The sequence below is a fragment of the Labrus bergylta genome, chromosome 12 (genome assembly GCF_963930695.1).
Source record: "Labrus bergylta chromosome 12, fLabBer1.1, whole genome shotgun sequence".
Taxonomy (NCBI): domain Eukaryota; kingdom Metazoa; phylum Chordata; class Actinopteri; order Labriformes; family Labridae; genus Labrus; species Labrus bergylta.
Window position 1 is genome coordinate 22386011 of NC_089206.1, and position 17468 is coordinate 22403478.

At 42.9% G+C, this 17468-nt stretch overlaps 1 protein-coding gene across 1 annotated transcript; it reads left to right on the top strand.

Moving 5' to 3' along the window:
• Window positions 1-1381: 1381 nt before the first annotated feature.
• Window positions 1382-16721, top strand: LOC109981566 (Krueppel-like factor 15). The gene is made up of 3 exons (XM_020630407.3): window positions 1382-1637; window positions 3365-4932; window positions 12368-16721. The coding sequence occupies exons 2-3, from the start codon at window positions 3449-3451 to the stop codon at window positions 12534-12536; spliced, it is 1653 nt and encodes a 550-aa protein (XP_020486063.1). The 5' UTR covers window positions 1382-1637; window positions 3365-3448; the 3' UTR covers window positions 12537-16721.
• The last annotated feature ends 747 nt before the right edge of the window (window positions 16722-17468 follow it).

Here is a 17468-nt window from a genome sequence, read left to right on the forward strand (position 1 = left end):
CGAGGTCTTTTCAGCAGCAGTGAAAGCGAAACTTCTGTTGCTGATGTTTTTAGGAAGCCTGTAAACACACTTACTTACCTACTCAATGGCCCCCTCATTCACTCCGTCACTCCCCACCCTTTCAGCCGGCGTCAGCTGTAAAAAGAAAAAAAAAAAGCTCAGTGTGCTTTCTAAGCAGCATGAGAGGACTAAGAAAAACACAACATGCTAAAAATGCACAAAGATTTTTGTCTTTCAGGGGCATTTTATCCTGTTGCAGGATGTCAGTCGCTAAACGAGAATGCAAACAGGTCCATTTAAATGTGCAGATATTTCAAGTCTGTCGTGTCCTGTTTTGAACCGTCTAGAGTCCTGTTTCTGTCATGCATTTTGTTCTCTATTTTTTCATGTATGTAGCTCTGTATTTAAATGAGCATGATATGAGGAGAACCGCATTTTGCCCCCATGAATGCTGAGAGTATATTATTTAATGAAAGTGGCAATAAATTGATGATCAGGGTCAAATCTTTCAGCTCAGAGTTCTATCTCTAGGTGGCGGTGGTCAAGTGGTTAGTTCGCGTGTCATGTGTACAAAGGCTGTAGCCTTTAAAGCAGACAGCCTGGGTTCAAATCCTACCCGTGGCTCCTTTCTCACATGTTATTCCCCACTCTCTCTGTCCGTAATGTCCCGGCACTATCCACTGTCCTGTCTCTCTAGTAAAGGCTCAAAAAGCCAAAAAATAAATCTTAGTTAAAGATACATTTTTTAATTTAAATCTAAATCCCAACTACACCGTTAAGTCATAACAACGACTTTACAGTCAGAGTTGTGAGACTACAGTGAAATAGAGGCAAAAATTAAGCCCAAAAGATTTTAAGGTTGAGTGAAAACAAAGTAAAATGTCTTAATTTAAAAGTCAGATTTCAAAGTGATTAGTCTGTAAACTCACAGTATACATTTTCACACGTTTTTAAGCACCGTCCATACTGTAAAGATTCAATATTATGAAGCAATGAGTCAAACAAACATGTGACACAAACAAACAGAACAGAAGCTCTAAAGGTTATATTAAACAAGTGGAAAAAAACAGGTTGATAGATAGACATCAAAACACACTGTCATATCCTGCATGGTATATGACACACACACACACACACACACACACACACACACACACACACACACACACGCACGCACGCACGCACGCACGCAAGCACGCACACACACACACACACACACACACACACACACACACACACACACACACACACATCTCCACTGACGCCAGACCCTGAGGCCGGCCTCTTTGTAACGAGAGCCAATTGCTGCGCGCCGAGCAGGCGAGCCTTCATGAGCCAACCCCCCTAATTTGCCTGCTATAACAAACCGGGCTCTGATCATGTGACGGGTTAAGCGAGCCTTCAGCCCTCTGGAGAGAGAGTGAGTGATAGTGTGTGTGTATGTGTGTGTGGATGTGTGTGTGGAAGAGAGAGAGAGAGAGAGAGAGAGATAGAGTGTGTTTGGAGGCGTACAACTATGCAAGAACCTTGTCGTGGAGGTACATTGCCATTACGCACTATTACGCACTGACAGCTACTTTTAAGAAAAGAGCGCTCAGCGCAGCCGAGCGGAATTTTGGATTCTTCACCAAGTACAGGTGAGTGCACAAGGAGCAGGGATTTGATTACGGACTGGAAAGTGTTTATTTGTACCCGTGTGTTTTCTGTTTGTCCGAGTGGAGTGCAATAGGAAGCGTGGCTCTGCTGAGTAAATGGAGAGACGTTTGGAGTCCGTGTCAGGATGCTTATGCGAGTTTTTAGCGACACTGTGCATTTTGCAGCTGCTCTCCCAATAAAGAGCCATTTAAATGTCTTACAAACACGCTTGACATGTGCGGCTCTTTTGATTTGATAATAAATCGCTTTGAAAATGCCATATGTGTCTGTCATCGGATCAGCTTTCACAGCCAACACATGTCGGAAAACAACTCAAATGAACGGATTTTCGATCATTAATGCAGCATGTGGCACACCAGGAGCGCACCGCACCACGCTGTCATATAGCCTTTTGATGTTTTATTGCGGAGGGGGTTACCCTGGGGCAAATGACTTGAGAATTGGCCAGGACGTTCCTAAACTGTCTCCCCTAACTTTTCCATGAGGTATCTATCGCCTGGGTTACCGCAGCTGCAGACCCCCTAGTGACTCCATGTCATGTGATGATGTCACATCAGGAATCCAATCTGGGTTGAATCTTTGGCGTTGGGTCCGAAATTACATAACTGCATAGCAGCCATTCCTGTTATTTTGTAAGCCTAACGCAAAAATGTCAACAAAGTGTTAACGACATTTAATCTGTTGATTTCCCCCTGTAATCACCTCATATCTCTGCGTGGACCTGGCTCAAAACAGCAGCTTTTTATCTTCACAGAAAGAGGGCGCACAATCATTTGGTTTTCACTCTCTTTTTGAAGCCCTCTATGGATCCCAATGGAGGTTTATCAGCATGTTTATGCATCATAAATCACTGAGTTTAGAGCTTTTCAGGCTGTTTGATGATGACTCACATCTTCTAATCCAGTTAAATTAAGACATGCTTTTTTTTGTTTGCAGTTTATGAAAATAGATACTTTATCCTGTACTCATCATCACATTGAAATCTGCTGATCTTATGTGATGAAAAATCCCTGTTATCGTATCCACTGCCATTAGTATCTGTGCATCCTGGTAGGGTGCAGGATTCACATTTCTAACAGTGTATCTCTATATAAGTCATAATGCATTGCAATTGTTTAAGCAGATGGACTGAGATTTCCGAGATTTCTGAGGACTGAGATAAGACCACTTCAGGGAAATAAACAGAAACTCATTAAATGACGGCAGAAGCAGACAAGTGGCTTTGATGATAGACATGGTGAGAAATGGGAACCCTGATTCCACATGGTCAGCTTGAAGTCTGAACCGGCAGCTGCAGCAGCGTCTACACACACTCACATGCACACACCCACACACACACACACACACACACACACACACAGTCTTGAAATTCCACTGACTTCACACGTGGATAACTTTCCTTCTGAAGCGCCATCATCTGCCTGCAGATCTCTTAAACAGGCAGCAATGAGACCAAATCATAAGAGTCATTTTTTTAACACCACTTGTTGGTTGACTTATTTTTGCAAAGGGTAAACCTGTGGTATCTGTTGTAAAACATTAACTCCAAGTCCGACTGACCACAGAGAATTGTACTGTGTTGTCGTGCTGTGGTTGATCACCCCAAGGTGACATTTTTTGGAAGTTAGATTAATGGAAATTGTATCTTAAGTTAGCATTTGGATATGTGTAAAAACACTCATTTCCTTTTCTCATTTTTCTTTTGCAGATAGAATTTCTTCATTCACACTCTGCCCGTCTCCAGCAGAACAACTTGATCTTCAGAGCCCAGCGTCCACTCATCCGCACAGGAATGGTGGATCACTTGTCACTTGGTGAGGAGACCTTCCTGTGTTATGCCCACTCACCAGGGTCCGACTACAACTCCCTCTGTCGCCACACCAATGGTGGTGTGTCGCCGGGAATCATGGTGACTGACGCGGGCATCTACCACCACCACCACCACCACCACCACCACCACAATCCCTATGAAGGGCTGATGCTGTCCTCTTCCCCTCGCCTCTCTGAGGACGATCTTAGCGACTCCTCCAGCCCTCGGTCGTCCCTCTGCTCCAGCCCCGAGTCATCGTCGCCGACATTACACCATGCTCTCAGCTCCAGCTATGAAAGCAGGAGCAGCAGGAGCAGTGAAAGCAGCAGTTCCTCGGGAGGAGAGAGTCAGGACAGTCTGCTTGACCTCCTTCTCTCGCAGGCGTCCCTCAGCAACAACTCCTATTCTTCTTCCTCTCTGTCCCTATCCTCCGCAACCTCGTCGTCCTCCTCATCTGCCCCTCTTCTACCGATGGGGCTGGCGTGGGACTCAAAGAGGGAGCAGCGGCTGAGTCTCCTTCAGCAGCAGTCCAAGGAGGACTGTTACGAGTTCCCTGTGTTCCTGGATGAGCTTCAGGACCCTGCAGCACTTCTGTTCCAGCCAACCCTGGAGGAGATCGAGGAGTTCCTGGAGGAGAACATGGTTGTGGCGATGGAGAAAGACGAGGAGGGGAGTGATGAGGCGATGTCGCAAACATCTGAGGATGCTGAGGCAGATAGTTCTGGAGATTTCATATCGGTGCCTCAGAACTCAGATCAGACTGTGCCTGTGGCTCATTCTCCTCTTTCCTCCTTCACAGAGACCAAACATACACCAAGTGCATCCGACATGGACAGCTCACCCTTAACATTGGATGTTAGTTGTACAGCTAGCGCTAGCTCCACAAGTAATGGAGTTGATGGGATCAAACAGGAGGACTGTGGTTCAATGTCAGCCTCTTCAGAAGGTACCAGTGCTGCTTCCAATGTGCCTGTCATCCTACAAATCCAGCCAATACAGATCAAACAGGAACCCAACCCTAGTGCTATTTCAGATTCTGTTGCCCAGAATACAGAATTCCAGCCAACGCTGGCCCAGCCGGATATCAAAATCGCCCAGCTCCTGGTCAACATCCAGGGGCAAACATTTGCCTTGGTGCCTCAGCTGCTCTCCCCGACAAATGTTGCCAGCGCCGGCAAAACTGGAATCACCGGTTCGTCCAAATTTGTGCGGATCGCTCCAGTTCCCATCGCCGCCAAGCCGATTGGACTTGGGGAAGGCGGGTTGAACGGGGTTTCCTCTTCAGGGGTCCTCGCAGGAGGTCAGAGGTACCAAAAGAGCGCAGTGGCAGACCTTATTAAAATGCACAAGTGCTCTTTTCCCGGCTGCAATAAAATGTACACCAAGAGCAGCCACCTCAAAGCCCACCTGAGGAGGCACACTGGAGAGAAACCCTTCGCCTGCACATGGCCTGGCTGTGGATGGAGGTGAGCAAAACAACGAGTTTGTGTATAAGATGAGATGGTTAATATAGATGCATTTGCTAAAAGAAGGCGCTTCGCACGCCAAAAAGTGTTTACAACTGGGCTGCATTTAACAAGGACATTTAACAGACTGTGCCTGCCAGCCTCCCACTATCAAGTTCATTTAAAAGAGCCAATGTGTGAACACAGCAGGGGATTACCGTTTAGAGAGCGGACGTGTTGATGACGCCATTCTTTTGTTCATGCCTCTGTTGCCTGGTTTGTGTTTACCACTCTTGGGGTTGTATTATTGCATGTTGTAGTAAAATCAATGCAAAAGCAGTCCTCGTTTTATATCCTCTTACCCAGGGCCGACCCTCGCTGCTGTAGAAATATTTTCTACATAGGCAATAAATCATTGTGTGCCACATGTGTGAAAAGACAAGTCTGGACCACATCATTGTCTGGAGATTCATTTGTGAAAGCAGCTTTGTATACATTGCACCATAGACCAACCAAAGGTTGGATGAGTGAGTGAATGGAGATGAATGAATTTGTTGACGGTGCAGCTAAACACACTTGCAAGGTGAAGTATTATATGTTTATCTGCACTCTAAAAGATTACAGTTATCAGGGATATAAACTTCCGCTATGGTCTGATATATCGACACTGTTGATAAATGTGCGACTTTGACGAGCTGTGCAGAGTTGTTCTTTATTGTCAGGTTGTTACCGATAAGGAAATACTTGGGACACCATCAAGTGCAATATGACGGACCGCTTTTATTGTTTGTGTGTTTAATTTCAGAGTTCTGAGGGCTAAGACCTGCTGGAAGGTTTTTTTTTAAATCTTGCAGAATGTTTTTTTGTGAGGACGGAGGGAGGTGAAATGGGAACATGTTAAAACGACAATGAGAGGATCCAGAAGGCTCAGCTTTGGTGCACATCGAACTTCAGTCAAGCCTGTTCAAGAATGATCTAATTTGTCCTGTTCTGCATGCTGGCCGTGTACCCCCCCCAGACAATCTGTGTGTTTTTGTACCGCGGTGGAGTTGTAGATTAGATAGAGGAGCGTTTGAAGTTTTCTGCAGACTTTGCCCCCCTGCTAGTTACTCCACTTGTTTGCTCACAGCCTGCAACAGTTAATGCAGAACAGATACACTGGATCCAATCAAGTTCAAAGTTTTCACTTCACACAAGCCTGAGGGGATATGCAGAATTAATCTTCAATCCATGACATATTTATAAAGAATCGTCTTGGCTGCAGACGTGTCTTAGAACATTTTTTCTCCTGCTGTTTTAATCACAGCTTCCATCCCTCTTCGACTGTCCTCGTTCAAGTGGCAGCTTTTGACCTGTTGGCCAATTGATTCCATCCTTGTACATACAGTTATTGCTCAACAGTGCACATAAAGTCTTGCATGTGTGTGTGTGTGTGTGTGTGTGTATTTACACACATGGATGAAGCCAGGGTTGAGTTAAAAGAGTGTTAAGCAAAATGTTGAAGGTTAAATTGTGGTAATGATTTGAGTCTAAAGGTGAGGCAGGATTTGTTTAAGGCTTTGACCGGACAAGGCGAGTTTATTTATGTTGTAGCTTTCAGACACAACAGACCTTAATGTGTTTTACAGAGGCATCAAAAATCACTAAAACCAAAATCACAGAAGAAGTTTTTTAGTTGGAGATGAAAAAGAAGGTTTGCACACTTTGGAAAATTGCAGTCTGTTGTGCACTGATCACTAGTTCTGAGCCTTGGTTTGAATGAGCATTCATATTTTGCACAGAATGTAAAGTGTATATGTGCATGTGCGCAAAAAAATCAAAATTTTGACCCAACTGATCGGACATATTAGGCCCATGATTTGTCGGCCTCCTCGCTGTGAGCTGACTTTATTGGATTTATGTTTGGCAATACATTCAAGTACTTGGCCTACAGGGTCATTATGTAATATTGAGTTATCATTCTGGAGGTTTTGCATGTTTTTAAGCTGTTTGACTTTCCATATTGTTTCCACACATTAGATAAGGATGCATCGTGTGCAAAGGATTTGCCTATTTCTGTCAGAATATGTGTTATGGCATCAAGCTGATGATAATGGTACGTTTAATGAATAATAGTAATATACAAGAAATATGTCCGCAAACTATGTTTCTACGATATCTGTGTGCGTGGAGCGCCCTGCTAGGTGAGTCGTTCCAGCTCGTGCTAAATAACCAGAGCAGAGTATCATCAGTTCTGAGCAGTGATCCTTGATACCCGCAGTAGAGGAAGACTTCTTTTTTTGACTTTTCAGCTTAATATTTAAAATGCAAAATGAAAAGAATCCTCCTGTTTCATGTCTGGCAACTTTCCTTTCAACCTTTTTTTGCTGCGTTTTAATTTTATCCTAGAGATAATGACTCCAATCTCAAGATGCAAAATAAAGAAAAACACTTCCCTTTCTCTTCCTATGTATGGCTCTTATAGTCTTTCATACATTAAGAACCATTCATGTCTTTAACAGAACTAATAAGACGATCCCCCCCTGTCGTCCCTAACATACCCCTCTTCAGTCTTTATATGACAGCAGTAGTATACTGTAGCATACAGTTGCCCTTTCCCTGCTCCTCTCCCTCTGAGCCAGGAAATGGAGTTGATCTGCGAGTCAGGCATCTCTTACCCTCTGTAACCTTAGAGCAGACGCATGTGTTGGCCTCCTATGAAGTTAGAGACTCGTGGTATTTCAGCGGCTCAACTCCTACATATAACTCAGTGAAAGTCATATCTCTTCCTTTGCCAAACTCTTTTTTTTTTCTTTAAAGCTTTTGTGACTTTCATCACTCTCCCTCTCCCTGGCTGTAGTTTATGTTTACGATCATGTACAGATCTCAATGTACACACACACACACAAAGTCACATGTAGACACTTAAAGGTACACATGCAGGCAGAACACACACCCTCACACACACACACACACACACACACAAACACACATGGGCATGAAGTGTTTTTTTTAGCTCAGACCTGCATGGTGACTCTGAGTGTTTGATGGCTGGGCTCAAACCCAAACAGTTTGCTGTAATAACACTGTGACGTGTGTGCACTCGACATCTGTCACCGGGACAGCGGCTTGTTGTCCTTGTCAGCTGATGCATTCATCGTTATGACAAAGCTATGTTGTCGGGTGATGACAGAGCTGTGGAAGGTAGATTCAGCTCTACTGACAGGCTAGGAGAGAGTGCTTACCTACGATCAATCAACTACGTTATAAGGGATGGGCACAGAACAACTTTAATGAAGAAATTATGTAGGAAAATAACTTTACAATCTGTGTTACTTGATATGGAAAGACCTTCCAGTCTGAAGTGTTTGGTTTCCACATTGGACATTCAAGCCTTTTATGATTCACTTACTTACTCTGTCACTTGTTAGACTCAGGTTGTTATATCATCTAAACACATTAGGTTTTTATAGCATGATTTGTAGCTCAATAATCTCCTTATTTATCTGATGCTGACGTCAGTAAAAACCCTCATTTCAGCCTCTGCCTGAAACGCTTCATTTCAGTTACTGTCTCTTTAAGGCCCCCCCCCATCCCTACGTGCCCACTTACTTCTGATTGGCCAGCTCTCTGTAAGCCTTCTGAAGGGCAGAACGCTGCAGGGCTGCCAGGAGAGGGCAGCTCTCCAGCGCTGGGAGAAGAGAGTTTATGTGAGAGGGTTTCGCCTACTCAGAGGCTTGAAGCCGTCTTGTGAAATTCTTGGTTTCTGGAACTTTTGTGTGATTTGCAGATCCTGCCACTTAGTGCCCCCTGCAGACTGCAAGGGCTAGAAAATACAGATGTTATTGTTTAAGGACTTTGTCAGTCAAGTAAAGTACAGATACCTAAAAAATAATTTTGAAGAATTTGAGCGTATTACCCACTTTTTGATCGGTGTAGAACAAAATGATTCTGCACATATTTTTTGCTGAGTCACCCTTCACCATTTGCTGTGTTATCCGTTCTCCTTTGGGACTTGCCTTCTTCGTTTCCTTTGGCCTCTGCAGAGAGGTCAGCAAGTTTGCAGTCATCCATAAAAATGCCTCCGTGCAGCCAGAAAAGGATTCAATGTCTTGTCAAACAACAAATTCAGGAATTAAATCCAGCTCTTCCTGCTTGAAGAGAAAATCTTAAACCAGTCAAAAGAAGCTTTTATTGGCGGTTCCATGTAGCTTTGCATGTAAGCCCTGTCACTGATTATAGTGCGGTCATGCATCAATGTGATAATCCTTTCATCTCAGAGTTGTTGAAACTGAGCAGCTCATAAACACAGTGAAGGGAGACGCAGAGGGCTTTGAGCTGACATGACAAACAAAACAAAAACAAAGATGACAGATAAAACGCCTTACAGTACGAGTCCTTGCCAATATCTCTGATACTGTAATTTTCCAGGTGTGCAACCAACCTGACTGCCCCACCTTCCTCGCCTGTTTTCACTATACCCTGTTGGCTGCAGAACAGAGTTCAGAGACAAGCTAGAACAAAGCCTGTGTATGTGTTTCCCACAGCATTCACACTGATATGTATACTATGTGTGGAGCTGAAGCCGCGCCAAGCCGCCCTGGGGATTTGAGGCTCAAAAAAAAAACACACTCCTCAAGTTAAAAACCACTCTAAATTGATTAACAGAAGTGCCCTCCACCCTTGGAGTTATGAACTCGGTGACCCGAGAGAGAAAAATGTACAAGAGGAAGCGATAGAGAACAAGAGGGGGCATGAGTTTGAGACAGATATGGAGAGGCTGTGAAAAAGAGAAATGGCACGTGATCAGTCTTCCAAGAAAAAGTCGATTTAAAGAACAATCACGCTGTCTAGTCTTTAATGCATTGTACTGCTAAAAGATCCCTCCTGGTGCGGTTTGTTATATTTGGCCCAGTTCGAGCTGTACATGGTTTTCTCTCACGTCCCAACTTGAAGCTACGTTAGCACGGCTTCAGGGTGTACTGTGTGCATGTGTACCAAACACAGATTACCAGCAACAAGCAACCAATGTACAGGCACATAAAGTACAGAACATGCAGAGACTAATGGCTTCTGATTTTTATCTCATTATGTACTTTGGCATTCTAGATGGAAAACCTGCCCAAGCTCTTTAATGCAGCAGACAAAGACAACACTCATTTTGGCCTCAAGTCCTTCGATTCCTGCTCAAGAGGGAATATTTTTTATGTTAAATGTGCACTGATCTATTTTCCTATTCAAGAATCGATTAAATGAAGATGTTTTATAAAGAGGGTCGTGTGAAGTTACAAACCTGCAGGGAGAATTTTAGTGTGATTATTTTTTTCAGACTGCAACTTTTGCGACATTGTTTCAAGCTGCAGGAACCTTGTTGGTCTGTTGGCTATTGGTTACCTACTTTGGGTCTGGGGCCAAAAATCTCGGGGGGGTGGAGCATGCATGGCTCTGTCTGCTCTGCGGCTGTCAAGATTAGTTTGAGCATATTGACTTAAATAACGATAAAACACTTTCTGGATACTGGACTGTGTGCGTCTATTATGTCAGGATTGTGTTTCAGAAAACAATTACAATTGATGTTACTGTTTGGCAGCATTGTATTACTTTTATAAGGTGGGTCCTGAAGGGTCTCAGCCTTTCTGGGATACTGTGGGAGTTGGGGGGACTCCAAGGAAAAAAGATTGGACACCACTGCAGTAGGCTAGCTTCTCAGCAGACAATGTTTAAAGCTAGCTGATGTACGGGGCGGAGCAATGAGCAGTTTTAAAGTTTTTTTTTTTTTTTTTTTGCAGGTGGAGACTAAAATAGAGTCAAAAGCACGAGTAACTAAGACTTATTCCACTTCCCCAAATGTGCATGATCTTACTGTGTATGTGCACTGTTTTATTTCCAGAGCTTTACATACAGTATATTTAAATTTAGCTCAAGTAAACAAACTGTCAGGTATAAGATCTTTACAAACAGTTTTTGTCATTCAGTTGATTTGCAGAACCAATTAAACAAATGGAAAGCAGGAAACAATTCGAGCAAATTTATAAAAGGTTGCATTGGTGCATTGTGTTTCTCCAAGTCTTTGCACTTTGACACCAGTTTGGGGCGGCTGTGGCTCAGTGGTAGAGTTGTGTGTCTCATGTCTAGAAGGTTCACGGTTTCGATCCTCTGCTCCAGCAGGTCATATGTAGGAGCGTCCTCGGGGAAAGACAGTGAAGCTGACATTACTCCTCATGGCATATTGGAATGAGTAGATACTGATGTGCACTTCACAAAGCAGCATCTGCCAAGGGTATTTGAATGTAGAGTGAATGTTTCTGTCAGCTTTTTGTTGAGCATTGGACATTCACTTCTCTGCAAGTCTTAGAATTGGTAGTGAACTTACTAACTCATCTCAGCTGTACTGTAAACCAGGAATCAGTAAATGCCAGCACACCTAGAGTGTCTGAGTGCTGCCCTCATATTTTTTCAGGTGTGTTTTTTGGAGTAAAGAGTGACAAAAACCACGGCATGGATTGCCATGAGACATGGTGCAGAATGAATCAACTTAATGTTCTTGACGTATTAATTAGGTCGAACATGATCAACCTTTTCTCTGGCACCAGCAGACATTCACTGACTGTCTTACATCAGGCTAAGTCCCTCTTCACTGCAGGTTAAAAATGATCTCAGCGATAAACAAGACAACCCGATGATTCTTCCAGAGGTCGTGTTTGTTTTCAGGTCCTTGGCTCTTCATATTCCACGGCTTAACTTTATAAGCTCCGTCAGTTATCTTCTCTTTATTATTGGCCCATTAAAATGATGAATGAGGCCCTGTTGTGTCATCCACTTGTAGAGTGGAAATGGTTTGAAATAACTGTGAGTGACGTTTTTACATCATTGTGAATTATCGCCTTCATACTTTGAGTGTGCCACTGCTGCAAGCTACTGGAAATCAATCTGTGTTACAGATTAATTTGAATTTTACAGCCTTACTAATATATACAGATACACCGCCCCGCACACACACACACCCCCACACACAACTCTATCAGTCTCTTAACCCTTTGCTGTCCTGGTATCCAAGCTGGTTGCAGCCCATAGAGACCAAACCAGGAATAGACCGAGCTTGGATTTTCACTCCTCGTGTGCTGAGCTAAATTTGGGACGGCTCTTTAACTTCACAGAGGAGACACAGGGCAATATACATGTACATCACACCTCTCAGATTACCCTCATATAAAACAGCTTGGCATGGCTCGTCTGTTATTTAGTTATTTTGATATTGGAAGTGTTGCATATAAACAGAAAGTTTAGTTAGTGCACAGAAGTGGAAGTATTTCAAAAATTATAGAGTCTTTGTCCATTTCTTCTTTGTGTGATTTCAGGACTTTGATGGCTGTGATTTGGGAATTAAACACCAACAATTTTGGGAATGACACTTGAAATGTAGAGCTACATGTGAAGAAAAGTTTGATAAATCTAATCAGGGTTTTTCTTCCGGCAGGTTCTCCCGGTCCGACGAGCTATCCCGACACCGGCGTTCCCACTCCGGAGTGAAACCATACCAGTGCATCGTCTGCGAGAAGAAGTTTGCCCGCAGCGATCACCTGTCGAAACACCTCAAAGTCCATCGCTTTCCCCGAAGCAGCAGGACAGGACGCTCTGCAAACTGACTCCTGTGACCCCGCTCTGACAGACTGACGCTAAGCGGAGAGAGAGAGCGATGGGGGGAAAGGGGGGAGGGGGGGTTGCTGTGATCGTGTATGTGCTTGTGACGAAGGACAGAGGAGGTGAAAGTCCAAACACCTTTGAAAGGAGTCTGTGCAGGACATATGTGTGTTTATGTTGGAATAAGTGCGCCTGACGTACGTTCATGGTACTGTGATAATTTATTGGGTGGTGAGGGAAAAAAAGACTGTAAAAACTGAAACAGAAATCTGTTACTTGACTCGACACCCTCACAGGTGGAATAAGCTTCATGTATATTTTTGTTTCACTCAAATCTTTTTTTTTTTTTTTTGAGGGAAGATTTGCTATATCAGAGTATTTTTACATTTTGAGATGTTTTTGTTGTCGGAGTACAAAGCCTTACCAATACGAGCTGATCCATCGCGAGGGGACAGCCCTGTTTCAATCTTTCAGGTGATTTAATGGAATCTCATCACAAAGACTTCATCTTTTAATGGATTGAACTGAATACGTTGGGGCCTTGGTTTAATTATTTCTCAAAGGACGGTGGAGTAAACGAGGAACATTCCTTTAGCTTTGTCTTTGTTGCCTTTGAGTGTCATAGCAGGGAGAAAACACACTCTCGTAACCTCAGACACATTTCACAAAGAAAACAGGAAATCTTCTTCTGTTTGTCCATCTTAAAGCCTGGTTTATAGTTCTCTGCCTCTACCAATCCGTGCCGTTGTGAGCACTACATTGTGTACGTTGGTGTGTCTGCATACTCTCTGCAATACTCCGGCGACAAATGCTAGTTAGCATTGGCGTTTCTATGCTAGTTATATCGCCAAATAGTGATGTGAAAAGCAGTTCTTTTCAGTGTACTGAATCAGTAGAATCAGTTCAGCAAAGTCATTCGTTCAAAAGATTCGTTCACCGAATCGTTCAGTACTTCTCTGCAGCTCTGTCTGTGAATCAGAATTTAATAAACTGAAACACGGCCGAACGTTTAGTTCTGCTCGTGATCGTACTGAGAACAGCCGGTGGTGAATAATAAACCAATGAGCTGAGAATTTAGTTGCATAAAGCTACAGTTTGCAAACTGAAAGCTGCTAAAACAATCACATGTATTTTCCCCGACCGTTCTGTTCAGTATGTTCAGTACACAAATCACTCACTGACTGACTGACTGAGAGGAAGAGAGTGACTCGGAGGCGGAGCTCTCGTTCAGTTTGTTCACTGAACGAGAGCTCTGCTCTTCCTCTCAGGTCGTTCAGTGATTCACGTCGGAGCTGTCGTTCAGTTCGTTCAGTGATTCACGTCAGAGAGAAATGAACGACTCTTTTCAGTCAGTGATTCAGTTCAGTTCGTTCACCCAGATGATTCGTTCGTTTTGAACGAATCGTCCATGGCCGACACATCACTATCGCCAAATTCTCTGCTTGGTTGTGTGCAGGAAACCATGGCGACTGAAAGGGAGTGTATTATGTTGGCGCTGGAGATGATAAATGTTGAGTACACTTAGAAGAGAGAGGAAACATCAGAGGAGGTGAATGCACAACATGATAGCATCGTTAGCTCGGGCTACTTGTTAGCCTACATTAAACACACAGAGGTTGCATGATTCAAAGAACATGTATTTATCTTCTCATCATAGTTAGATTCTGTATCCTGATGTTTTACATGTGGTGTAAACTGGGAGAGGAGAATGTAGACCAATCACAGGATCCTAGGGCGTAGATTGGACACAGAAGTATAAATCAGGCTCGAGTCATTAGCATATGGAGTGTAGCTGTATTCTGTCATGACTTAACCCAACATCACCTTTTTATTGCTGTTTATTGGAATATTTGTCATTTTTATTCCCTCATTTTTAATCAAATACATTTTGAGGGATCAGCTGTTTCCTTTGATTATCAACAAAATATTTCAAGCCTTAATAGAAAACGAGTGTTTACAAAAGGCTGAATGTCGTGATCGTTCAGCGTTTTCTGCATCTATCGCCATCTGTCGCTTTGTGTCACTTTATCTTCTTCTGCTGTGAAAAATAATACAATATGCTAAATTGAAAACGCACAATGGAAGGCTTGGGAACCAGTCCAAACATGCACACTGGTTCACACTGGTTAATTACAGGTCAAATCTCTTGCCGCCACTCGTGCCAAACGAAGAGTGAATATTTTTGTGAAGTTTTAACATTTGTTTGAGTTCATCCTGAGGTCACTATATAGACACATATCAACACATAAACGACAGCTTTGGTCACTTTTTCTAATTACGAGGGGGTAAGAAAAAAACATGCCCTCTTTAAACTCCCCGCAGCTAGAGGGCAGTGCTCTGATTTTTTGTCAGCTATTTGACTTTTCTGCTCCATCATAACATCGAACATGAACACAGGAAGACGTTAGCACATGAAACAAAGCTTTAACCCAAGAACAAAGGCACACTGTGAGGTATGAAGGGTGCAATATGTTTCCCTGCTGATATTGCAATATGTTGAATTTTAACCCCTTTCATTGGGATAAGTAAAAAAGCCAGAATGCCGCCCTGTTGAACAAAAGGCACTTTAGCCCTGAACACAAAAATAACAGGATTGTAGGAAACATGTGCAGACTGGAAACAAGAGTCTACTGCTAGCTAACAGCTACTGCTAGCTAACAGCTACTGATCCTCTACTCGACCAAGTTAGACGCCGTGTCCACCTGGCGTTTTTTCTGGGCGGAAAAGCGCTGTCTGTACGCTCACAATGGCCGCTGTATGACCGACAGTGCTCTGTGTTGTTTTATATTTGAGATCGTTTATTTCCTGATCAGACACGGTGCGAGGAGGATGTGGGTACAAGACATGATCCGTAGGCGGCAAGAATGAGGGGAATATCATACCTTGGGGAAGGAGTGTCAGTGACGTCAACAGCGCCTTTCTGAAAAGCTGAAAGATTTTCAACTTGAGCAATCAAAAGGCAGAGCGCTCGGAAAAAGAAGACGCTGGGTGCTGCGCTTTTTCTCCAGGTGGCCGCTTGCTGCTGTGAACCCTTTCTACACAGTGCATATCAACTTTGGAAGGGGTGTATCTTATGCTGATGAATTTATCTTTTCATTTGCCAAACGTCTTTCAAACGCTACAGACTCTTTTGTATGCCTTTACTCTCCCCAAGTCTTCGCTGTTTTCCACCTCCTTTAAAAAAAACAAAGTAATGTTCGCAGATCAAATCTAACTGGAATTGTATGAGCTCGTTTCCCAATCTGTAGAAACTTGAATTTTAAGTTGTTTGCTGTAAGAGCAAGTTTTTGGAATCTCTTGAATTGATTTAATTAAAAAGTTCAACTGGAAATCAAAGCAGAATTTAAAAAGCACATGGCGGGTCGCTGGTCCTGGAACATATCAACGCTTTCACAGCATAGCATAGCATCAGTGTAAACGGCTTTAAGTGTGCATCATTCTGAATTTAGTTGAGTTAAGCCAAATAGGTCGCACCAAATGCAAACTGCACCGAATCCAAAGATGGTTTCTGTTGCCAAAAAAAAAAAAAAGCCAAGGCTCAGCTGACAACACTCAGTCCTGAAATGGTTTGAAGAAAGGGATGTTGATGTTTGAACTGGAATCAAGTTGTTTTTTGTAAATGTTTGATTTGCTGAAACGTACAATGATTGACAGACCCTGACAGTGTTTGTGGCAGCACCTGAATGAGACGCCGTATGGAGGACACGTGTTCCTGCCATACAGTCAGCACAGAGACTTTGTCTGAATGAGTGTCGCACACGAGCCAATGAATGTATGTAAATACTGTAAATATGCATATTGAGAGGAGACGTGAAATATTCTTGTAGTGATTTCCTTTGATTGTGAGAGATTTGTTATTTGTAAAGAAAGTGTACATAACGTGATCATTTGAATATATATGGTGAAAAATGTGGTAACTTTCTTCTTGTCAATTGTTTTTACACAACGTGTTGATATGCTAATGAGAAGCTTTTCGTCAGTCTTTAATCTGAATTCATTAGTGCGTTTCTGCAACATCAGTCAGTTTTTCAGGTGCTATAGTTACAATAATGTAAAAAACGAGACGAGTGATGAGTGTGTCGTGTGCTGTGTAAACTTTGAGGAAGGCGAGAGTTTCTTAAAAATGTTATATTTTCACTTTTGTTCTTTCATAAAACACATTTAAAATAAAAATGTCTAAAGCTAAAGAATGGTTTCATATTTTTTTCTGATACTTTCCAAAAGGCTCGTTGTCATTACTCTGCTATAAATATTTCAATCAGGAGAGACTGAAGTAAGAATTTATTAATTTAACAATTTAGGAAAAGATAAATGTGAAAAGTCTCCATCATGACGACTTCCTGCACATAGGGCTAATGAGGCCGACAGCAAGATAGGATACCCCCTATGAAGTCTAGACCCTGGTGGTGGTGGTGATACCCCTCTGATGGAGTCTAGACCCTGGTGGTGGTGGTGATAGAAGAAGTCAGTATGTGATGAGGAGTGGATTTTCTGAGGCTGGATCTGAACTCTGCTGAGCTGGACTGGAGGTGACTGGGGTGGAGGAGGAGGGTCGCAGCGATCGCACTGAAAAGACAGACTGAGAGAGATGAGAGGAAAAAAGAAACTGACGTCAAAATGAGTCCAAATTCTGCAGAAAGTAACCCCAGGAGGCTTCACATTTAAAGTTGTACTTCTGTAATTTCTTCACACAGATAACCAAAATCAGTTCATGCAAAAAGTCTCTGAAGCTTCCAGTCTTTGAGAATGATTTTTATTTCCTTTCCTGTCTATAACAGTGTTTGAAGGTACGTGTCGTAAAAGTAAAAAATAAAAAGAACATTGCAGGGACTCATGCATATCATGTATAAAATCCTTATGTGTTCGACCACATGTAGCTGCAGGAAGAAAGACAAACAAAAAAAGATTGTTTCCCGTAAAGTTGCATAAGAAACGTG

Bases quoted from the DNA above. Each gene is read 5' to 3' on its own strand.
- LOC109981566 (XM_020630407.3), top strand. From the start codon at position 3,449: ATGGTGGATCACTTGTCACTTGGTGAGGAGACCTTCCTGTGTTATGCC. The intron at 4,933-12,367 runs GTGAGCAAAACA...TTCTTCCGGCAG, and splicing joins TGGCCTGGCTGTGGATGGAG to GTTCTCCCGGTCCGACGAGC.